Source organism: Coffea arabica, chromosome 7e (genome assembly GCF_036785885.1).
Source record: "Coffea arabica cultivar ET-39 chromosome 7e, Coffea Arabica ET-39 HiFi, whole genome shotgun sequence".
NCBI lineage: Eukaryota > Viridiplantae > Streptophyta > Magnoliopsida > Gentianales > Rubiaceae > Coffea > Coffea arabica.
In genome coordinates, this window is record NC_092323.1 from 24,037,583 (window position 1) to 24,062,275 (window position 24,693).

At 37.4% G+C, this 24,693-nt stretch overlaps 3 protein-coding genes across 20 annotated transcripts; 2 read left to right on the forward strand and 1 right to left on the reverse strand.

Moving 5' to 3' along the window:
• Nucleotides 1–450: 450 nt before the first annotated feature.
• On the reverse strand, nt 451–24,693 carry LOC113700995 (putative late blight resistance protein homolog R1B-23). Of its 18 annotated transcripts, none has more exons than XM_072059463.1 (10): nt 22,650–24,693; nt 22,372–22,419; nt 13,635–13,799; nt 13,366–13,512; nt 13,210–13,286; nt 13,072–13,117; nt 1,639–1,675; nt 1,257–1,350; nt 1,038–1,188; nt 451–889 (listed from the first exon to the last, which is right to left on the reverse strand). In XM_072059463.1, the coding sequence occupies exon 1, from the start codon at nt 24,691–24,693 to the stop codon at nt 22,789–22,791; it is 1,905 nt and encodes a 634-aa protein (XP_071915564.1). In that variant the 3' UTR covers nt 451–889; nt 1,038–1,188; nt 1,257–1,350; nt 1,639–1,675; nt 13,072–13,117; nt 13,210–13,286; nt 13,366–13,512; nt 13,635–13,799; nt 22,372–22,419; nt 22,650–22,788. The 18 variants fall into 18 exon arrangements, with proteins under 18 accessions (XP_071915564.1, XP_071915563.1, XP_071915562.1 ...); XM_072059462.1 differs by having other exon boundaries at nt 1,635–1,675; XM_072059461.1 differs by having other exon boundaries at nt 1,257–1,460; nt 1,635–1,675.
• Nucleotides 15,752–16,492, forward strand: LOC140011316 (uncharacterized). The gene has a single exon (XM_072060106.1). The coding sequence runs from the start codon at nt 15,752–15,754 to the stop codon at nt 16,490–16,492; it is 741 nt and encodes a 246-aa protein (XP_071916207.1).
• On the forward strand, nt 19,021–19,716 carry LOC140011317 (uncharacterized). The gene is made up of 2 exons (XM_072060107.1): nt 19,021–19,136; nt 19,305–19,716. Exons 1-2 carry the CDS (start codon nt 19,021–19,023, stop codon nt 19,714–19,716), a joined length of 528 nt encoding a protein of 175 aa, XP_071916208.1.

Here is a 24,693-nt window from a genome sequence, read left to right on the forward strand (position 1 = left end):
TGAAACAATTAACCTTTAAACTTTGTGTTTACTTGAATTTATGTATTTGTAATTTAAGTGCTATATTTGTATATATGTATTTGATAATGTGATGACTTTTGAGTTGTGACTAGTTTGTTTCTAAAATTGAACTTTTTGTAATATTAATTATTCTGCTTTTTTGTGCGGCTAATATTAATATGTATGTTTCTTAAATAATTAGTTAGAGTAATACAATGATAATTCTTTATCTGTATAGATTTGCTTGATTTTATCTAATTTTATTATATTCATTTATATCTTCAAATGACTTTTTTATAATATATATCATATATATATATTTTTAAAAAAAAATAAAACTTTGCGAAGCTTAAGCCTCGCACCTCTGGCGAATGGATACTAAACGATCCGTTCAACACTTTCGCCTTTTAAAACATGACTACAAACTTTTTTGGAAGCACTAGCTTTGCAGATGATCAAGCAAACAAAACACATGTTATTGGCTTTCTCCGGCATCCATACCAATATCAAATGGCACAAGGAAAAAACTGCCCGATGACCAAAATATTTAATAAAAATACTTGAAGAGAGAGAGAGAGAGAGTAGATGCTGCACAAACTACTTCCCTAGCTATTTTCACCTTCTGAAGTGTTAGGAAACGAATTGTTTAAACTCACCGTGGGTTGTTAACCGTGATAGTGACATGGTTCAGAGAAAGTCAACTTCTGGACATCTTTTTTTTTTTTTTCTTGAAATGATAGAAATATATTGATCAAAACATAACTTCTGGACATCACAAGTGCCTAAAATTTGCTGTGTCATTCCTGCTTCTTGCTCATTCACACTTTCCTCTAGTTGGCATCTGATCAACAAACCCAAAGTCAGGAGCTTCTTCTCTTCCTCATTGGACCTGCATATATTTGAAGTATTATATGAGCTTATCTACAAGTATCGAACTGTTTCCGAGATAATTCACAATGGCTGCTTAAATAACAGTGCAGAAGTTATTTGGAACTTTTCTTTTTCTTGAGAGGTGCGACCTCAACACCTTGACCTACCCACTTGATATTGGCAATGAGGCAATTGCTTGTAAAACCACAATATTTGAGTGCGGTGCGACCTCAACAAAATGTGAGACAAGCATCATGTTCTCTCAGATTGAAGTTGCGGGAGCTGTTTATGCTGAATGTTACCAGAACTACAAAATAACTGCAGAAAGAAAATCAGGGAAATTAATGGATTTTAAAACTTTCCAATGAACAGATCCTAAAACTCACCAAATTGAGTTTCAGCCTTGGTGTGTTTCTGCTGGGCTGTGAATTGGTGACTTTTGTCCAACAGTCAGTGGGATTTTCCTCCCATTTTCATTACCTAATAGTAGCCAAAAAAGAAAAAGAAAAGAAAATCCAAAGTGCATCACAGCAACAGCAGAAGTAGGAGTAATTTCTTGGCTCACATCCAATTTAGAAAGCCTATTTGAACTAAAATTAAAAAAGAAAGAAGTAAGAAAGAAATGGATTTCTGAGCAAATTGTTCTGAGCAGAGAAACAAAGTCTCTGTTACTCTGACAAAATCAAACTGAAGGAGTAGGAGAAAAATAAAAATAAGAAAACCAAAAGAGAATTATACTGAAGGAATAGAAAAGAATATCTTACATACGTGCTGGTGCTGACCTGATTCTGGGGATCATATGAATCTGCAGCAGCAGTGAAGAAGGTTTCAGAAACTGGAACAATAGTGTTATGAGAAGTATTTAACATTGCAAGAAAAAAGAACATAAAGAACACTTTAGTAGCAGATAATTATAAAAAGCTTTGCAAACTATCAACACAGGATTGTTGTGAGAACTCGTAAATTTATGTGTACACTTCGAATTTATTTCATTACATTTAATCTGTCATTAGAGATATTATACATAACAAATGAATGATTGAATTAAACACATAATTGAATTCCTATAAAACTTAAAAATTTAGAAATATATATATATATAATAAATAATAGAATGTGTAGAAAATTTTAGGAATCAAATAAATAAACGATAGACATATTGCGAACTGTGACATTTCAATTCATTATATAGTTGAATAAATACATGCCTAATTAATTTTCTTTAAAACCAAATATGTGGAATTTACTAGATTGATATAAGGAAAATTTTTCAAGGTACATACAAATTAAAACAAACGAAATATCGAGACAATGTGTGAAATAATAAAATCACGGACTCGTGGCAAACAAGTGAATGAATATTAGAAGACCAAACTAACCTTAGAATGTTGGTTAAACTACCATGCAATCAAGAAACGAGCTATCAAAATTGCATAAAACAAAACCGAGAGAGAGGAAGATACTCGTAGGGATTGGAACCGAATGGAAGCTAGGTCACTATCTGCTATCTAAGCGGTGGAAGGGAGAAACATGTAGGAATTGGTTTCTAGATTGGGCGTGAACAACACCTGTTAAGCCAGCTGCCATTTAGCTGCTAAGTGAGGTGATAACCCAAGGGAGAAAGGAGACAGCGGTGGCCAAGTAGTTGGGCGGTGGCCGAGCGAGAAACACATTTTTACTTCCTTCCTTACCCACCAAATGTTAAGAGCGAGACCGAGAGAGAGACCAGGCCACATTTCTTTCATCTCAGTACTCAAACCAGGGGGAGAAAAAGGAAATATTTCTGATTCTTCCTTACCTCCAGTTGCAACCGGAGAGTGAGGAGGAGAGAGTTAGACAGTGTTAGCTGCATTCTTCCAGCTTGTGGCCTCAGAACCGTGAGCCAAGAGTGAGTACAAAGAGGAGTATGGAGCAGTTGGGAACTGAAGCAGGAAACCAAACGTGCAGCCTGCAATTTTTCAAACTTTAGAGGAAAAAAAGAGGTAAGCGACTGCAATGACCCTCATCTCATCTGGTATAACTAGCTTCCTAGGTTGCATGTTGAATTTTAGTGAGGAAATGAGTCTTAGCTGAGAATAACTTTGCTAGATGACTGACTAAAAGAGAAGAGAAAAACAAAACTGGCATCCGAGAGGACTAAGCTGAAAGTTTCAGCCTGTTATTCATGGGAAATAGAGTTAGGAGTATATGTCAAAGGTTTAGAGTTCAGTTACACATGAAATTCAGATACAAACTCATGGGAAGCGGGGAGAGTAAACTGGAAATGTTTAGAATTAGCTGCTGGAATTCTTTCAACTTCGGCCGAGAGAAAGGAAGGAGACTTACCAGATTTCCTTACGAACTTTGGCTCCAAAAATTCCACCTTGAGACTTGATTTGTTGCATAGTATTTTAGCTGTAGCTTGCATGGAAGATTGGTATATAACTAAAAATACTTTGACCAGCTTTATGTTGCATAACTAGTTCCTGCAAGAATGTTTTTTTTTCAAGTTGGCCGAGAAGGAGGCCTGGTTCAGCTATGGGTTTCAGTTCCCTTGGCTGTACACTTTACGTTGCTGTTAACGTATACTGTGGCCGAAAGTTACCATTTGTATGATAAGTAGGAAGTGAGGAAATGAAGAACTCGAGAAGGATAGTTTTGCTTTTGGAATGTTTATAGCTGATATGTTATCATTCGGCTTCTGATGTGGGAGGTGCGAGTTTGCAAATTGATTTATAGCGGATCCGCACTTTTAACGTGTTAACACTAAATATCATGAGTTATAGATCTTCATGTAAAATACAAATGGAGAGCAAAATAGCCACAAACTTTAAGGAAAATATTAATTATACCTACTGTCATTTGGCTGGAGTAAAGTTAACATGTTGCAGTAACAACTGAGAACTCATCCGAATAGTGTTAGGGGCTGATTTGAGTTTAATTATGAGCTTGAACTATGGGCATAGATGAACCTTAGCAAAGCATGTGTTGACAGCAGGTAGAGAAAGCTAGAAGATTAGCAAATTTACGTAAACTTAAACTATAGGCAGCTTAGAATCTAAGTTGGTTAAAAACAATGCATGTAAAGGCTACTTGCCTTAACCTTAGAATAGTGGATAGAAATGGTTTAATCTTGATCTAAATATTTTAGAAGTCTTTAAACTTGGAATATATGTTTACTTCTTCAGTTAAATTGACAAAATTGATAAGTTCGAGGTAAAAAAATAAAATAGAAATTAAATATGTTATATCCTGTTCTAAACCAAGACGTGAATTTAATAAGTTCAAAGTATAAGGTGACAATGATAAAGGCAATAGGTTTCAAAATAAAATGTAGAATAAATAGTGACTATATTATATTTTGTATTTTAAGGTCAAACTTGATTTTAATAGTTTAAATAATAAGATAAGAATAATAAATGATCATCTACAAATTATGTATTTACTTGAAATTATTAACTTGTCCAGGAAGTAGCCGTGAGCCAGGAAACCACCCCGAAGCCCGAGAGTAGTTATTTAAAAATTTGGTGAGTGCTGCCAAATTTATGTGATTAATTGTTTATGTTTCCTTAAGTGAAATTATGTGACAAATGTACTTGTTATGAATATTGCTGGTGATTCCTTATAATGTGTATATCAATTGTTCCTTGCCTTCTAAGTTGGGGTATACTTTATCGTACTCGACTTAATAGAGTTGAAGGTCGATAATTGATCAAATATTACTGTAAGTATGCATGAATGTAAGTCATATGTGTACTTTACGGGATCGGCTGAATTGGGCCCCAAAACCCTTTGTTCAAAGGACTATTCGAGCCAGCAAAAAGGACTTGGTCGGATAGGACGGAAGCTCTGGGTAACTGTTTCGGTATATTCGAGTATTACTCTGGAGTTGAGAGATTACTGAACCGATTATTAAATGTAGGGGATTGTTTATTGATACGAGAGAGATAAGGTGACGAATTGGTGATGCAGGCAATGATATCGAGATGAATGTCTCATGACACTGAAATGATTGTACATTGTTATTAAAATGGCTCACAGGAGGAGTTCGTATCTTTTTGAAAGTGATTGTACAGTGATTGGTTGCACTACTTGTTTAATTGTCTTGATTCAAATGTTTGATAACTGTTACTTGCTCGGCAAACCTCACTGAGCTTTAGCTCAACCGTTTAGTTTGTTTTCCTTACAGGAGTTGGAAGTCGGGGATCCAACGAGGGATCTTAGGGAGATAGCGTGAAGACTTTGGTATTGTGAATAGTATCTTACTAAGGTAGATGCTTTTGTATTGAACCAGATATTGTAAAAAGGATGTGAACGGTTAGGATTAGTTTATCCAACTGGTATCTCTGAAGTTAATGTAAGATGATTGGAAGTTATCCAACTGTTATCTTTGAAGTTAATGAGTCTTGGTGAGAGCCAGGCAAGCGATCCGCCAACTTTTAGGGTATGCCCTAGAAAGAGGTAGGATCGTCACAATTGTGCTTACCACTGTAATCACAATTAGCAAAGTTGTATCAGCAAGTTCAGATTAAAGCACTGGGAACCTCCAAAAGTTGTTTTCTCTCTTGAGAAATAATTTTATCCTGAATGATTTAACATATACAAGTACTGATGGAGTAGTACATCTCACCTAACAGGTAAAATCCATATCTGCGTGGACTTTCCTGGCAAACGTAACGATTGTTGAACACACACATATGCTTCACCACCTAAAATATGATGTGAGAAAGTTGACTCTGCTTTCTGAGATAAACAAAAGAAAATGCAGATCACCAGTTATTTACACTTTAGAATCTTTAGAGCCTCACTTCCCATGTTTACCTATTGTTCTTGTATTTGCTTTACTAAACACAGCAGAATCGTGACTAGATATCACCTCAATCAGTTAAACAGTTGGAATTATGATGAAATAAATTTAACTGATAAGCACAAATTGTCTAGTGAGAAAAACTCTGCAGACTCACTGTTGTGGAAGCTCTACCAAATTAAGGTATAACGAGTAAATTATTGTACCAAAAATTGCAAAATGGTAATTCCCAGGAAATATTTGGTGAAGCACACTGGCTTGCTTAAGTACTAATTTCCTAGACAGAATCACTTATATATGCAATTAATTGCACAATAACTCACTACAAATATACCTACAAATATAGCTACTAAATAGACAATAAAATAGAACACCAGATTTTAACGAGGTTCGGCTAATTTGCCTACGTCCTCGGATACTACCGACAACTTAATATTTCACTAGAAGAAATATTACAAGAGAGAGAAAGAATCAAGTTATAATGCTCTTGTTTGGTGTACTTAAATTGAGAAGAGAGGTTGTTAATTTATAGCTAACAACAACTTCTCCTCAAGGCTAATCAACCGATGTGGGATTTGGGATTTGTGCACAATTGTCAACAATTGTAGCACATCTAAATTCATCAAATCAGTGATTAACTTATTGAAATTAGTGATGTGATCACTTAGAGTTGTGCCGGGAACATAAGTGAAGCGAAATAAACGCTTCTTCATATTGAGCCTATTCTGACAATTTTTCTTGAAGAACTTCTCCTCCAATCCAGTCCACAATTTATTTGCAGAAGTTTCTTTTGGGAACACATATTTCTGTTCCTTTGAAAGACACGATCGAATTGTACCACACGCTAAACGATTTAGCGTCCTCATGTTGTTGGGATCTCTTCCTGAGGAGTTTGAGCATCTCGAAACAACTCTACTCTATGAGAAAGTTGAGGTGTCTCTCAGTGAAGTTAGCTCTGCTCTATACAGTTACGAGCTCAGAAGAAAAGACAAGTAAAGTAGCAGAGATGGAGTAGCAGAAACTTTGGTAACTAAAGGACGCTCACAAAACCAGAGAAAGGGGACGAGAGGTAGATCCAAGTCGAGAGTCAGACTAAGCAAAGATGAGTGTGCCTTTTGCAGAGAAAAAGGCACTGGAAGAAGGACTGCCCAAAACTGAAGGGTAGACCTGAAAAGGAAAAAGCTGTTGCGGATTCAAATGTAGCTGAATGCATTGATCAAGACTCAGACTTTTCATTAGCTGTCATGCATACTGGTCATTCTAGTACATGGCTATTGGACTCAGGTTGTAGTCATCATATGACGTCCAATAGGGAATGGTTCTTTGATTTCAAAGAACAAGAAGGTGGAGTCGTCTACACGGCAGATGAGACCACATTAGCAACAAATGGGGTTGGTTCAATTCGGATGAGGGATCAGGATGGATCAATTAGGATTCTAACTGATGTTCGATATGTGCCAGAATTGAAGAAGAACCTCATTTCTGTGGGAGTACTAGAATCAATGGGCTACAAGGTGTCGGCATATAATGGAGTGATGAAAATCATTTCAGGTGCATTGGTGCTGGTGAAAAGAATCCAAAAAAATAATAACTTGTATTACTATCAAAGTAATGCAGTTGTTGGAGTAGCGGCAGTGATTTCTAGTGATGATCGAGAATTGAAAGTAACCAGATTATGGCATATGCGCTTAGGGCATGCCGGAGAAAAATTCTTGAATCTTCTGATGAATCAAGGACTGTTGAAAGGAGTTAGTGTTTGCAAGTTAGATTTTTACGAGCATTGTGTCAAAGGGAAGCAAACAAGGGTAAAATTTGGCACTGCAATTCACAATACCAAGGGTATTTTGGATTATGTGCACTCTGATGTGTGGAGACCTTCCAAAACAACTTCTCTGGGAAGCAAAATTATTTTGTTACCTTTGTCGATGACTTCTCTCAAAAAGTATGGGTGTATACTATGAAGGTGAAAAGTGAAGTATTGAAAATTTTCATCAAGTGGAAAAAGATGGTGGAAACTCAAACAGAAAGAAAGATCAAACGCCTTCGAACAGATAATGGAGGTGAATACACTAGTGATCCGTTTATGGAGGTCTGTGAAAATAAAGGTATTGTTCGGCACTTCACAATCAGAGATACACCACAGTAGAACGGGGTGGCAGAGCGTATGAATCGGACATTGGTGGAGAAAGTTCGGTGTATGTTGTCCAATGCTGGGTTGGGCAAATAATTTTGGGTTGAGGCTTTAGCATATGCAAATCACCTCGTTAATCGCTTACCATCAACTGCTATTGGCGGCAAAACGCCATTAGAGAAATGGTCGGGAAAACCTGCTACAGATTATGATTCCTTACATGTGTTTGGTTCTACTGCATATTATCATGTTAAAGAATCAAAATTGGATCCAAGCGCGAAGAAGGCGCTCTTTATGGGGATCACGACAGGCATTAAAGGTTATTGTCTTTGGTGTCCCGAAACGAACAAGATAGTTTTCAGCAGGGATGTTACTTTTGATGAATCTATCATGTTAACAAAGGTAGATGTACAGCAGAATGATGGTATTCCCCAACAGGTGGAGAGCACTCCTAAGTGGTGGAGTTTGAAAGAATCATTATCAGACCAGCAGTGGATATAGGAGCAGATGAAAGGACTCCTATGGCAGAAGAAGAATCAACTGAAGAAGATGTTCCAGTTGGAGAGGCTTCACAGCAACTTGAATCAATTGCATTGAGTAAGCCAAAGAGAAATATCAAAGTACCTGCTCGGTATGTTAATATGATGGCTAATGCATCTGCAATTGCAATAGATGAAATTTCTACCACTTATCTTGAAGTTTTTCAAAGTTCAGAGAAAGGAAAATGCAGGACAACCATGGAAGAAGAAATGCAGTCCCTTTATACGAATCAGACTTGGCAATTTGTCAATCTATCAAAGGAAAAGAAGGTAATTGGGTGCAAGTGGGTATATGCAAAGAAAGAAGGATTTCCTGACAAGTCTGGTGTTCGCTACAAAGCAAGATTGGTGGCTAAAGACTACGTTCAAAAAGAGAGAATTGATTACAACGAAGTGTTTTCTCCAGTCGTGAAACATTCCTCCATCAGAATTTTATTAGCTTTGGTAGCACAATTGGATCTAGAGCTTGACCAATTAGATGTAAAAACTGCGTTTTAGATGGTGACTTGGAAGAGGAAATCTACATGACTCAGCCAGAAGAATTCAAAGTTGTTGATAAAGAAAAGATGGTGTGCAAGCTTGACAAATCGTTGTATGGATTGAAGCAGTCTCCAAGGCAGTGGTACAAGCGATTTGACAAGTTTATGATGGGGCAGAGGTACACAAGAAGCAAATATGATGACTGTGTATATTTGCGCAAGCTACGAGATGGATCCTACATATACCTTTTTATTTTTATTGATGATATGTTGATAGCTTCCAAGGATCAAGGTGAGATTGAAAAATTAAAATCTTATTTGAGTCGAGAGTTTGAAATGAAGGATCTTGACGAAGCCAAGAAGATTCTCGGCATGGAGATAAGCAGAAATAGAAGATTGGGGAGGCTTTATTTGACTTAAAAAGAGTATCTTAGTAAAGTATTAAAGAGATTTGGCATGAATGAAAAGATTAAACCTGTTAGTACTCTACTTGCTCCTCATTTCAAGCTCAGTGCATCGTTATCTCCAAAGAATGATGCAGAACGAGAATATATGGCAAAGGTACCGTATGCAAATGCGGTGGGTAGCTTGATGTATGCTATGGTGTGTACAAGGTCCGACATTTCACAAGCAGTTGGAGTTGTGAGCAGGTACATGCATGATCCTAGCAAGGAGCATTGGCAGGTTGTGAAATGGATTTTACAATACATTTTGAACACTGTATATGTTGGATTAGTATTTGAGCGGGATGAGAAGATTGGTCAAGGCGCAGTTGGATATTGTGATTCCGACTACACAGGTGATCAAGATACACGTCGATTAACGACTGGGTATGTGTTTAAACTTGCTAAGGCACCAGTCAGTTGGAGATTTACCTTACGGTCAACGGTTGCTTTGTCTACTATAGAGGCGGAGTATATGGCAGTTACGGAGGCTGTTAAGGAAGCAATTTGGCTTCATGGGTTGCTTGATAAATTGGGAATCAGACAGAAGCCTTTCAAAGTTCATTGTGATAAGTCAGAGTGCTATTCATTTAGCAAAGAACCAGATTTATCATGCAAGGACGAAGCATATCAACGTACGGTATCATTTTGTGAGGAAGATTTTGGAAGATAGTACAATACTATTTCAAAAGATTCAGACCAAGGAAAATCCTGCTGATATGCTTACGAAGGTTGTGACAACTATCAAATTCCAACATTATTTGAATTTGATAAATGTTGTGCATAACTTGAAGATTGGCGCTTGACGGCGCATTTGAAGACACCACCGAATGTTGGGAGAAGAGTGAAGCATTGAAAATGTAGAGATTTCGCCAAGGTAGAGATTTGTTGACTTATTGGCTCAATAGCCACAATTATTGATTGTGCAAAGTTACAATTGTTGACAATTATGCAGAGCTACAATTGTTGACAATTGTGCACAAATTCCAAAACCCACATCGGTTGATTAGCCTTGAGGAGAAGTTGTTGTTAGCTATAAATTAACAACCTCTCTTCTCAATTTAAGTACACCAAGCAAGAGCATTATAACCTGCTTCCTTTTCTCTCTTTGTAATATTTCTTCTAGTGAAATATTAAGTTGTCGATAGTGTCCGAGGACGTAGGCAAATTAGCCAAACCTCGTTAAATTCTGGTGTTTTATTTTATTGTCTATTTAGTAGCTATATTTGTAGGTATATTTGTAGTGAGTTATTGTGCAATTAATTGCATATAAGGTGATTCTGTCTAGGAAATCGGTACTTAAGCAGGCCAGTTTGCCTCACCAAATATTTCCTGAGAATTACCATTTTGCAATTTTAGGTACAATAATTTACTCGTTATACCTTAATTTGGTAGAGCTTCCGCAACACTCACCACATTATGTGGTCTGTTGAAAATCATTACAAGTAACAGCAGGAGAACTCCTTACGACAACTTTATCAAGCAAATTGTACATGATTACTTCTATTTCAAGCTGAATTTAAGGACGTGCATCTTGACCTACTTGATATTCGCAGAGCACTTAGTGTAGCGATGACATTTGAGTGCATTCACACGTCAAAAATTTGCAAGACAAGCATAAAATTTTTCAAATCGAAGTTGCATGGCTTGTTAGGCTGAATTTTATCAGAACAACAATAGAATTTAGGATAGAATTCGAAGAAACAAAAGAAATTAGGAAAAACAGCAAATCCAATGACATTCTCAAGAGGCACAAAAGTATTCTACAATATGACGCTAACCATATTGAATCACAGGTTTGCTTGTGTATCTGTAGGTTCGGCAATAGCTTCTCTTTCCTCTTAGCTCCACTGTGTCCATCTGTTGCCATGTGGTATTTGGCTCCTCTGCCCGTTTCCAATCAGGGAAAAAAAATCTCAACAATTGCATTAATTGATCATTATACTTGGATGTTGCACCAATTATGGTTTCCTTCTGACGATAGTTGTTGGTAGTGATAAATTAAAAATAATTTGCAGTGGGGTTTAATTTATTTCTACACAGCATTTATCATCCAATAATTAATACCGAAATCTTTGTAATTCTTCATTGGAAAGTGCCTTTTGGTTAAGCTTTTCAAAAGAGAATTTGCAGATGGTGATAGGTTCCATTTTTGTAATTAATTTTATGATTATTTCCCTATTTTATTTTATCAAATATTGCCTTAATTGATGGATTCTACTTATATTTGGTTAATGGTGCTAATTATAGGAAAAAAGCAAAACGTGACAAAAATTAATTTGATGGCGGCACATTTGGAACCGGTTTCCAAGTCAGAATCAAATTCAAGGCAGTATTGGAGTAAGATTTTGAAGATTTTAATTTTCATTATTAGTCTTAGTATTGGATTAGGAAACTTGGAATATTATTTTTAGTAGTTTCATTTTTATATTTTGGGAAACATATCTTATTATTAGTAATTGAGATTAAGTAGGAAACAAAGAATAAGGGAAGTCAGATTCCCGTTTGATATATATCTCGGCTAGGGAACAAATATAAGGGGGGAGAATCGTGACTCCTTGGGGAGGACGGCCGCTTGGCCTTTGGATTCTTCTTGCTTTTCATTAGTTGAGAGAAAAAAACCAATTGCAAGCAGATTCAATGGAGTCATGCGGAATTTCTTCTAGGATGCGTAGCTAAATCTCCGTTTTCTAGTCAAGGAACAATTGAGGCTTTGGTTCATCTAAAAATTGTGAGATCGAACTAATTTATTTATTCATCTTATTTACTAGTATTTGTATATTCTCTGATTGTAGTGCTTATGGTTGTTTTGTTAATTGAATATCTTGCGCCCGGACGTTAAATTAATTTGGCAACCTAATGTTAATTGGAGCATTAAATCTGTAATTGTTTAATTACTCTAAAATAGTGGCAACGGCATAATTGGGTTTATGTTAGGGGAATACGCGGGCCAATATAAAATAACCCTGATAGCGTATTATTTGGTTAGAATAGGGTTCCTCTAATACATAAAGTAATTGGGGAATTAAATCTTGCGAGCATACCTAGGATTATTTCTCAATTAGGATAGTGATTAAGGGGCATACCTTAATCACCGACACAGTAAGGAGGAGTTAACTGTCATTACTTGTTTGACAGTTATAACTTATTTATTAGTTAATAATTGGAACTACCTTTGCATCGATAATCAATTAGGTGAACCATTGCCAAAGTTATTTCTTGACTAGAGCTTAGTTATTGTTAATTTGATTTTAATAATTTGTCATTTAATTTTTAGTCGGCTATTTATTTTTATTCGAACCGTTTAATTATTACCATTGCTATAAAAAAAAAACCCTCCATTGTTAGTTTGAACTTCAAAAGAGACAAATATCCCCAATTCCTCTGAATTCGACCCTACTTATCACTATCTATAGAAATTATATTCTGTTTGAGCAGGTATTTATTATTGCACAGGCTCGACAACTTGTTAGATGGTTCCTTGATTCTCTGTTGTAACTTTTTAACGTTAAACTCTAGAGATGTGAAATGAACATTGAACTTTTCATTCGACCTATTTGAATAAAAGGAACTTTTTTGGAGAGAGAGAGAGAAAAAAAAAGAACAATGGTTGGATAAAAAACAGTGATAAGCAGGAACAAACTCATATATCTAGATGGTAAAAAATAAAAAATAAAAAAGGGGAAAAGGAACAAAAGGGGCAAAATTCTACACAACAAGGTTGCAATAGCATACTGCATTCTTGGGATTTCAAAATGAACACGAAAAAAGGGAAAAGAAAGTGTCGGGTCATTCAGTTATTTGACTGGGATGAAAACTGTACCTGGCATATATTTTTGTGCTCAGCTGGTTGTAAGGATCACACAAATCTGTGGCCATATTACAGAAAATTTCAGAAATTGGGATGATTGATAATAAACATTATGAAATATTGAAGGAAATAAGAACATCAGAATATTACAGAAACAAGTTTGATAGACAATGGTGAATTCACAAATGCATGACTTGTCAAATCAAAGAATTGGGAAGCTCCAAAAACTGCACTGAGAAACATGAAAAGTTATACTAGCATTGAACTGATTGAACATACGAATAGAACAGTGGTAGTTTATCTAACCTAATAAGTGGAACCCGCTCTGCTTTTGAGTCTCTGCCCACTGAAGAAGATACATTAACAGCACCCATTGCAAAATGTGATGAGAGGAAATCAAGCCTGGCAGTGATGTCAGGCTGGTAAACTACGACACTTGAATCCGGGGCGTATCTGCTCAGAACCGGATCAGAAGAAGAAAATGCAGAAAGGATAAACAGCTCATGCTAAGCCTCCAATGACTGAGATAGCACTAGATGATCTACCCACAGGAAGTTTCAGTTCAAGAACCATACCAGCAACTTGAGGGCTTTCCCCACTGAGGAATTTGATGCAGGCCAGCAATCCAAGAAGACTATCACATCCTCAGTGCATGGTCCAAAAGTTCGTTGATTTGTTTTTATTGTCCCTTCAATCTTCTGTATATATTCTGCTCCTTCAGGTACTTTCAAATAAAGGAGCTAGAAGGAAAAGGGAAAAAAAATGAGAATCAAAGGATTTCTTAAAAATATATAACATAAAACAAGATTTCATCACAGGGATGCAGAGAGCCAAAATATGCTTTCACATATTGGTATGCATACTTCACCTATCACAGTAACCAAAATCAACCTCAACCAAATGACTTTCACTTCTACCACAATCTGCCCTGTATCTTGCCAGTTAAGGATCCTTCTCATAGACCAGAGTTGAATGTTCATCTAGATTTTTTGTATCATTAGTTACCACAGATATAGGGAAAGCAAAACTAAATACTTGGTGATCAAGTACTTGGCGATATGAGAGGAATCATCTCTGGCTGAAGAAATGTGGCTACTACTCCTAGCAATCGACAATTGACTGCAGAGCTTAGGTTACCAACCTCTAAATTTGTAGATAGTAATTCAGTAGATCAGTAATTCCTAATTTTTTATGCTGATAGACCTATACTTCCCTGTAAATCTTTTGGATTTGTACAGGTGGCAAACCTCATTCGATGCTTTGATCAATAAAAAAATTGCGAATTCACAAAAAAAACTATAGTAATGCTTCAAGGTAAGTTACTTTCCATCCGTTGGGGTAAAACATTTTAGTAAATAAATTTTCTCCCAAAATAAATGGTCTCCAAACACCAGAAACATTTTCTGAAAAAATATTTTGCAACGAAACAAACAGACTGCTTGTTCAAAAAATTTTGATGCACTTTAGCTCTGTAATTTGGAATAATGACAATTCAAAACAAACATCGACCACAACTCTTTTTTCTTTTTGGCAAGTTAGTAGTAGTTTTCCTTTGATCCTTTCTCAGCCACTTTTATTTGTACAAATTTAGTAGTTCCATTTGGCTACAATTTTGAATAAGCAATTCGAAAATGTGAAATATATTCAAGGCCCATTGCAATGTATTAGCAATGTGTAACTTAAGAGAAAAAATAAATGATTAACCCTTTGATAGAACTGTAATCTCAGTATTCAACAGATCTAAATCTGAGAAATAACCAAAATGAACAAAATTAAACTTCAATCAAATGAGTAGACAGGTCAAAGTAAACGGTAGACAGGTTAGAAGAAAGTAGGAACTTTTCATGGTTGATGGCTACACCCATTACAATTTCCTTGAATTAAACCAAGGATCTTCTTAAGAAAGCCAGTACATATAAGCAGAAAATTCCACAATTTTGGACTAGATATTTGTGAATGAGCAAGACAAGGATTAAAACATAGATTTACGTTGTCCTGGAGTGATTCGGACCATTGCACTAGTAACATCTGTTATTGGCCATATTAGTACTAATTTCTGTGGGGATGGGTATAGGGAGAAGAAGATATACTAGGGCTTCCTCTCTCAAGTAGAGGTCTTTCTCTCTCCAGTAGAAGATTTCTCTCTCTTGGGATAAGTGCCTCTTCGCTCCATTGGTGGGAGTTTCAGAAGAGTTTCAAAATTTCAAACTCTTCCAAACTTCAATTCCCTCTTTCCAAAAATAGATAGAAGCTTTAGGATCTGCCCTAAATGATTAATGCAACTCAAAATCTGTTCTTGATGGCTTGCGGAATCATCAGCGTAATTGAATGAAGAGGAGAACAGCATTTATGAAGCGGAAAGCCAAGTTAATCTTGACGGCAATACCCTATTTCTCCTGCTTTTACTACGACTGTTGAGGCATTGCATGTTTTTCTGACTTTTTCTTTGTATTTTTCCTTGCGTCTGGTTGGGTGAGAGAATCTGTCCTTTCACCTCCGACTCTGTTTTTGCTTTGTTTTCCAAAGTTACTATCAGCTGGGGTCAGAAGCTGAGAGCTCCTTTTACTCGGCATTCTGAACCTCTAGCATCTCTGTAGACTTTCTCAGTTGCGTCTGGTGGGTGTCATTTTCTTTGTTTTTTTTTTCTAGAGTGATTTTTAACCCCTTAGTACCTCTGTTTGTATCGATTGAGATGGAACTGAATGAGATGATGCAAAAGTTCTCTCTAGCTGGAAATGAACTCTCAGGAGCTATTCTGGACTTAGGGGATCTAGAGAGTGGAGTCAGAGAATGTAAGGACATCATAATAGGAAGAGTTATGGGTGAAAAGATTGCTAGTTACACAGGAGTAAAAAATTTTGTTTCTATAGCCTGTGGTTATCCTAAACACTTGTCTGTCTTAGAACTGGGACCGAATCTTTTCCAGTGTAACATACCTAATTCACAGGAAAAAGAGAGGATAGTGGACGGAGGCCCATGGGTGATAGATAACCAAATTTTGGTTCTGAATAGGTGGGAGGAAGGTATAGAAGGGAATTTGGAGGCCTTTAAGCTAGCCTATTTGTGGGTACAAGTTTGGAATTTACCTGTACATTGGGTGATCAGAGAAGTAGGCCGTAAGATTGGGGGTGTATTCAGACAAGTAAAGGATGTTATAATACCACAGACGGGAGGAAAGGAGGGTAGACATTTGAAAATGTTGGCCTTAGTAGACTTGGCAAAACCCCTGCTAAGAGGCACCATAGTGAAGACTGAAGGTACCATGAAATGGGTAGTTTTCAAGTACGAAAGATGCCCAGATTTCTGTTATAACTGTGGTCTGGTTGGTCATGGGGAGAGGACATGCACCAATCAGCAAGAAATTGCAAGGGAATATGCAGATAATCAGCATGGTCCTTGGATGAGGGCAGGGAATTTTAAAGGATCACCATAGAAAAAGCAAAAAAAAAAAAAAAAAGATCTGGATACAGATAAACGGTATTGGAAGTTTGAGAATGGGGAATTGGTTGAAAAAACTCATTCGACGAATCTGTTTGAAAAGAACCAACAGGAGCTACGTAGACCTGTGGTGAGGACTAATAATGACCACCAAGATCTAGCTAGAGACTTGAATGGGATGAGGATAGTTACTGATCAAGCCCCCCACCCTCAAAGCCTAGTGCAGATAGACAGCTCCTAAAATCAGCAGGATCTTCCAGTACAAGATGATGGAATACAAGTTGAACAGATGGAAAAAAAGAGAATAGAAAATGCTGCGAACGTGTCAATGGAAGGAATTGCTGAGATGGAGGAGGATAAAACAGTAGCAACTTCTTTTGATGATATGTCTGGATCTTTAGAGATAGAACACGAGAGAGAAGGAATGAGACAGGAGACTAGTAACGTTTCTGAAAGAGTCCAAGAGGCAATCAATAAGCAAACTAAAAGGTTGACTAGAAAGGTGCTCTCTCCCATCAAAACTAGAAGACCCTTAAGAGAAACAAGGGAGTAATCAAACAAGATTGGGGAAGAGGAAAGTTTGTCTGAAGGATGACGATATGGAGGAGGAAGACAGTGAAAATCAAAAGGGGAAAAAATCAAAATCCTTTGAAATGATGGTTGTGCTAGAAACTGATTAGGTGGAGGTGGGGTCCTTCCCTAATGGGGCCCCCAAGGAAATATGAGGATTGTGGTGTGGAATTGTCAAGGAGTAGGGAGCTCCTTGACAATTCCCCACTTGAGGGAGGTTAACAACCTCCTCTCTCCAGGTTTGATTTTCCTTAGTGAAACCAAGAATAGGGAGAAGTATATGGATAAAGTTAAAATTTTGCTTAGGTTTGAACATAGTGTGGTTACTGAGGCCATGAATAGATTAGGGGGCATGTGCCTTCTGTGGAGAGATGATGTCAAAGTCTTATCTACCCTACAAACTGCCTTCACCATAGAAGCTAAGATAGGGGGGAGAGAAACTTAAGATGAATGGTGGTTCATAGGAGTGTATGCAAGCTGTGATGCTCAAATCAGAAAACAACAGTGGAAAGTCCTGAATGCTAGAAGGAAACTGTGGGGGGAGAATTTTGTGATAGCAGGAGACTTCAATGACATAGTGTCAAATGAAGAGAAATGGGGGGGCTTAATGAGAGAGGAAAGGAGCTTTAAGGCGTTTAAGGATTACATTGCTGAGAATAGGCTAGTAGACATAGGTTTCGAGGGACATCCTTGGACCTGGAGTAATCTCTGGGACAATGTTGGGGAGGTTAGGGAAAGACTTGATAGATGCCTTAGTAGTTGTGATTGGATTCAAAAGTTTAAAGGAGTAGTCTGTCAACACATAGAGTCCTTTGATTCTGACCACAGCCTGTTTTTGCTGGATACTGAACCTGATAAAAGGAAAAAGAGGAAACGCTTTTACTTTGATAAGAGATGGATTCAAAAGGAAGGTATACAACAAGTTATTGAGAAAGCTTGAAACAAGGAGGAACAAGGAACTAAAATGTTTCGAGTGACCAGGAAAGTGAAGAATTGCAGGATTGATCTCCTAAAATGGAAAAACACTTTCTAGGCAAACTCCAAAGTAAGAATCAATGACATTAAGAGTATAGGTTAGAGAGCTTGAATGTGTCAAATGTGGGGAACAAAAGGATGATCAGATCTGACCTTAAGGAACAGCTCAAAGAGGCATATAAACAGGAGGAATCTTTTTGAAGCCAAAAAGCTAGAGTGAACTAGCTAAGAGAAGGAGACAAGAGCACTAGTTTTTTTCATGCTCATGTGAGAGGGAGGAGAAATAAGAACAGAATCTGTAATGTTCAAAGAGAGGATGGTACTTGGACAAAAAATAATGAAGATCTAATTTCTGAGATTTCCATGTTCTATAGGAGCCTTTTTACCAGTAGAGGAAAAGAAGATAACTTAGAGGTACTAAGGGGTATCCCACACTTTATTACTAAGGAAATGAACTCCAAATTGACAAAACCAATGCATGAGGAGGAAATCAGGACTGCTGTTTTTTCCATGAATCCAGATAAAGCCCCTGGAATGGATGGAATGACTCCATTGTTCTTCCAAAAATTTTGGAAAGTGATTAAAAATGATGTGGTTCAAGCTGTCCAAGATTTCTTTGTGACTGGCTGCAAGCTTAAATCTATTAACCATACAGTTGTCTCCCTCATTCCAAAAATTCTAAATCCAATTAGCTTGAAAAACTATAGACCAATCAGTCTGTGTAGTGTCTTGTATAAAATCATATCAAAAATTTTGGCAAACAGACTGAAACCTGTTCTTGACAAGTGCATTTGTAAAAATCAATCTGCCTTCATACCAGATAGACAAATCTTAGATAATGTGATCATTGCTCAGAAATATATGCAATATCTGAAAAACAAAAGGCAAGGGAAAGAAGGATATATAGCTATCAAGCTAGACATGGCTAAAGCTTACGATAGAGTTGAATGACATTTTATTAGAGACATGATGACAAGAATGGGGTTCTGTGATAAATGGGTAAGCTGGATATCAAGATGCTTGGAGACTGTCTCTTACTCTTTCAACTGCAATGGGGAAGTCAAAGGCTTTGTAAAGCCAGGAAGAGGAATAAGGTAGGGAGATCCCCTCTCACCTTACCTATTTTTTATCTGCTCAGAAGGCTTCTCAAATCTACTCCAAAGATCAGTAGAAAGCAAAAATCTGAAAGGCCTGAAGATCAGTAGACAAGGTCCAAGCATAACTCACCTCTTTTTTGCGGATGATTCTCTTATATTCTGTAGAGCTGATGTGCAACAAGCTAAGAAACTCATGAAGATTCTCCAAGATTATGAACAGGCCTCAGGACAGCTAATCAATCTGGAGAAATCATCAGTGTTTTTTAGCAAAAATTTGACATGCAGACAGAAACAGGAGATTTGTAGTGCTTTAGGAGGAATGGCAGAAGTGAAGCAAGGGAAATATCTTGGTCTTCCTATGGTTATTTCAAGAACAAAGGAGCAGATTTTTTGCTACATAAGAGATAATATAAAGATGAGGCTGGAAAGTTGGAAGAATAAATTGCTAAGTCCTGCTGGAAAGGAAGTCATGCTCAAAGCAGTCACAATGGCTATGCCAACCTATGTTATGTCTTGTTTCAAGCTGCCTAGGAAACTCCTTAAGGATATCAACTCAGCTATGGCCAACTATTGGTAGGGGGAAACTAATGGCAAAAACAAAATGCACTGGATATCTTGGAGGAGAATGGCTCAGGATCGACAGGAAGGTGGCTTGGGATTTAAGGGTCTAGAAGCTTTCAACAAAGCTCTACTAGGAAAACAGGTTTGGAGATTAATCACCAAACCAAACCTCCTAGTCAGCAAAGTATTGAAAGCCAAGTATTTCCCAAAGGAATCAATTTTTACTTGTAAAGTTTAGGGTAATGTGTCTTGGTTTTGGAAAGGACTGATGGAAGTCAGAGGGATTGTGGAAGAAGGAATAAGGAGGAGAATTGGCAATGGGAGAGGCACAAACATATGGGAGCATAAATGGATACCAACTTCTCCATTAGGTCTGCCTACAACTCCAAGACCCCCAAACTGTGAGCTTGTTTTTGTACATCAGCTAATCAACCAAAGTAGATGGAACACAAATGTAATATTTAGATTGTTCAACAAGACTGATGCATAGAGGATTCTCAGTATTCCAATTAGTCTTGCAGGTAGAGCAGATTCCAACTACTGGAAACATAGTGAAAGAGGCGAGTATATAGTGAGATCTGGTTACAAAAGGTTCTTAGATGAGAGATCAGGTAGCAATAAAGGACAGGAATCTGTTGGAACTAGTTTTGATGCAGGCAGTAATCAAAGCAAGCAAATTTGGAATACATTGTGGACGCTCAACATTAAACACAAAGTTAAGGTGTTTATCTGGAAGTGTATTAATGGAGCGCTACCAGTCAGAGAGGCAAGCCACAGGAAAGCTGCAATTGGGGATCCAGTGTGCAAGGGATGCGAAGAGGAGCTAGAAATGATAGAACACGCACTTTTGCAATGCCCCTTAGCAAACGATGTCTGGAAAGTAGCTCCAGTTATGTGGGATGGAGCAAAAAACCAGAGATGCAACTTCACAAGGTGGTGGAGCAGGATCACAGAAGCTAAAACAAGGCAAGAGGGTAACAGCCATATTGGACTCACTGCAAACATCTTATGGCACATTTGGAAAAAAAGGAACAAGAGGGAATTTGAGAACCAAGGTAGACACCAACCAGGCTGTGTTATTCAAAAAGCACATAAAGAATGGTTGGAGATGGAGGAAGTAAATAGGAAGGAACCTGATCAAAGTACAACAGAAACAATGCCAGACCTGGAGGGGGAACATGAGGTATAGAGGACCAGGATTTGATAAGGCTGAGAGTGACAACAACGAGCTTATTGAGACCTACTTTGTTGGGTATTGGAGTTGCTATCAACACAATGTCACATGATGCAACATTAAAGGACAGAAGCTACGGAAACAAGAATACGGATGTAGCTTCAGCAGTCAGACTAGTCTTGTGCAAAGCGCTGGAAAAAGGATGGTGCAATGTCCGAATACAACTCCAAAACAAGGAAGTGCTGAGACAAATCAAGCATGGTAAATCATCGGATGGCAGACTGGCAACGATCCTAGAGGATATTTTTTGCTTAATGTCATTGTTTCGAATGTGCTCTTTTTGCTTAGATAGTAATGATAATAGTAACACTATTGCTAATGTTAGCTCATATGCCTTAGGTATTTTGATGGATGAGGAAGGATCTTTTCCTCTGTGTTGCTGAACACAAGTTGTACAGCTTGACGAGCCGTTGCTTGAATTGTAAAGTCATCTTTTAGATCAATACAAGTAATCTAACGTTTCGAGAAAAAAAAAAAAGGGTATAGGGAGAAGATGGTGGAGGTAAAATGGAAAGCAAAAGAGAAACATAATAGTCATAAGCAAGGCTCAAGGTTGGGGACACTTAGGATTTGGGCATGGAATATTCATTAAAAAAAAAAAAGTGTAAAATACCAAAAAACTCCCTGTGATTTATTTAATGTTCAATTTAACTTCTTCTGACTTGGAAGTTTACACTATAACTCCTTGCTATTTCAATTAAATTGAAAATTGGACAGAAAGTGTTCAATCTAACAGTTGTATGTGAAATGTCGATATTGCCCAGTATAAATGAACTCTCTGTGGTTTGCTAAATGCTCAATTTAACTCCCTTTAATTTGAAAAACTACACTATAGCTCCCTGCGGTTTTGACTAAATTGAAAATTGAATGGAAAACATTTCATATATAGCAGGGGCAATATTGATATTTCACGTACAACTGTTAGATTGGATGCTTTCCATCTAATTTCCAATTTAGTTGAAACTATAAGGAGATATAGTGTAAGTTTCCAAATCAGAGAGAATTAAATTGAATATTCGGCAAACTACAGGGAGTTTTTTTTGTACTTTACCCTAAAAAACAAAAGAATGCTAATTTAGTGGGATCAATCGACCTTGTCAATTTTTGTGGATAATTTTGGTGAAGTTACGGAGACACACCATAACAAAACTCTGGAAAAATAGTTACAAGGAGGAACAAACTCACACATCTGCTGTCAGGTCAAAAAAAAAAAGAACAAATTTCAAAATCCCTATGTTTACCAACCTCGGAGAAGTTAATACTCACATATTCTATACAAAAAGGCTCCAATAGCATACCGCATTTTTGGCATTTCAAAATAAATAGGAAAAAAAGGAAAAAGAAAGTGTCAGGTCAATCCGCTATTTGATTTGAAAAAAAAAAAGAAAGAAAATTAGTTTTCTCACTGGAATACAAAACAGGAATAAAAAAGTATACCTGGAATGTATATGCTTGTGCTCAGCTGGTTGTAAGGATCACACAAATCTGTAGCCATGTTGAAGAAAAATTTTGGAAATTGGGATAATTGATCATAAACGTTATGAAATATTGAAGGGAATAAGAACAGCGGAATAGTTTCAAAACGTGTTTGATAGATTATGTTGAATTCATAAATGCTTGACTAATCGAATCAAAGAATTGGGAAGCTCCAGAAACTGGATTGACAAACATGAAAAGTTATAGAATTGAACTGATAGACAAACAGTATATCTAACCTGATAAGCGGAACCTGCCCTGCTTTTGGGTCTCTGCCCATTCAAGAAGATACATCAACAGCACCCGCTGCAAAAAATGTGATGAGAGGAAACCGACTCTCTTTCTCGGTTCGCACTAAGAAGAAACCATGGACCGTCATCAATTTTCTTGTTCAATAACGATCTTCAGATCCTTGTTTCCCATATCCATCTGCTCTTGCTGAATTTGCTTCACACAATTTACGGCAGACTCATGACACCATTTCACCGTAATCATGTCAAGAGTAAGGGTTTCCCCTAAACAAGAGGGGACCTCTTCCAGGCTAAAACAATTCTCCAAAACCAATTTCTCAAGACAGCAAAAATTATCACAAGATGCAGTCCACCAGCTAATGTCCAAGCCAAACAATTTCAAGTATCGGAGGTTTTGGAACTCCCCTTCTTGCATTTCCCATTTTTCCCCCACAAAGGAAACAGGGCATAATTTAAGCACTTCAAGGTTGGGCAGCTTTCCAATTGCTGAAATTTTACTCCATGGTTGACGATTCTGTAAAAGAGTCAACTTTCTCAAATTAAATGGGAATTCAAACTCATATCCGGAAAATCGACCCATCTTAAGTGATTCTAAACGACTCAAGTAATCCAGCACGAGAATCCCATCGTGATTTCCAGCAGATGCGTGGTATTTAGAATTCCAATTGCGATTCCCATTCACGCACGTTAGCCTGCGGATGATCGGTAACTTTGAGAGTATCTTTTGCAAGCTTTGACTTTGAGAAGAGGGATCGATTACAAGGGATAAAGTCTCTAAGTGTTCTAAATCTGGGGAGCCTTCAAGATTGTCCATGGGAAATTTGAAACCACTACTTCCATAATCTGGGAAAACGACAAGATGCTTTAATGTTTTAATGTTCCAGATAGCGTTCGGTAACAGAAAATTACGACCCAAGAATCCTCCTACAGCCAAAGTTTCTAACCTTGAGAGGTTGGCTATTGCAGATGGGATTTCTCCAAAGTTCCCTTTAATCCTCAGGTACCGCAAGTGAACAAGGAATAACACTTCCCTTGGAAAATACGGACAAACAGTCTCCCCCAAATCCAACACTCTAAGAAGTTTAGATAACAGAAATTTGAGTGAGCTTCCGTCCAGCTGCTGTCTATAATCGCAGTTAAAGAAGAGCAAACTACGCAAATTTGGAAAAAATAGCCTTGACTTTATAGGTCCCTCACTGGTGCTAGGGTAAATAGACAGCCGATGGGGATTACACGGTCCATTAAAAGTATGAAGGTCATCCACATTTAAAATCTGTAGAAAATTTTCTTCTTTTGCTTTCACCACACAAAACTCATGTACCAAATCATGAATTTGGCAAATTTTGATCCCACCTAAAGATCTTCGTTGTGTAGGCATAACTAAACTTCTCCCAATCAGATCCATCAAATACTTGTCCGCAACATCCTCTAAACTTTTTCCTTCTGTCTTTTGCACAAATCCTTCAGAGATCCAAAGCCATAACAGCTTTGGAACCAGAATGTCTCTGTCTTCTTGAAATGCACCCAAGTAAAGAAGACATGGCTTCAAATAATCCGGTAAATAATTATAACTGTGCTCAAGTGTCTCCATGCAGTGTTTGTTGTCCACAAAAATGGTGGAACTTAGGCGTCTTGTGACTTCTTCCCAGCAGTCTTGCTGAGTAGTAGCAAGAATTCCAGCAACAAGGACAACTGCAAGAGGTAGGCCCTTACAATATCTTGCTATGCACTGCACAACTTCACTTAATGCTGGAGGACAATCTTCTTTGGCAAATAGCTTCTTCTGCAACAGTTCCAAACTCTCTTTATTAGTGAGCGAGCGAAGGTGGTGAGGCTTGCTATTAGGTTTAATTTGCAAAGACAAATTCTGAATTCTGCTCGTTAAGAGTACCCTACTTCCATTGCAATCATCTGGCAAAGAGTGTTTCAACAAATTCCAGCCATCAATGTCCCAAACATCATCCAAAACAATGACAAACCTCTTCCCTTTCAATTGCTGGTACAGCTTTTCGGCCAAATCATCTTCACTCAT

Excerpts from the sequence above, each read along its gene's own strand:
- LOC140011316 (XM_072060106.1), top strand. The coding sequence starts at position 15,752 with ATGGAACTGAATGAGATGATGCAAAAGTTCTCTCTAGCTGGAAATGAA.
- LOC140011317 (XM_072060107.1), top strand. The coding sequence starts at position 19,021 with ATGGGGTTCTGTGATAAATGGGTAAGCTGGATATCAAGATGCTTGGAG. Across the intron at positions 19,137-19,304 it reads AAGCCAGGAAGAGGAATAAG|AGCTGATGTGCAACAAGCTA; the intron begins GTAGGGAGATCC and ends TATATTCTGTAG.
- LOC113700995 (XM_072059452.1), bottom strand. The coding sequence starts at position 24,693 with ATGAGTGAAGATGATTTGGCCGAAAAGCTGTACCAGCAATTGAAAGGG.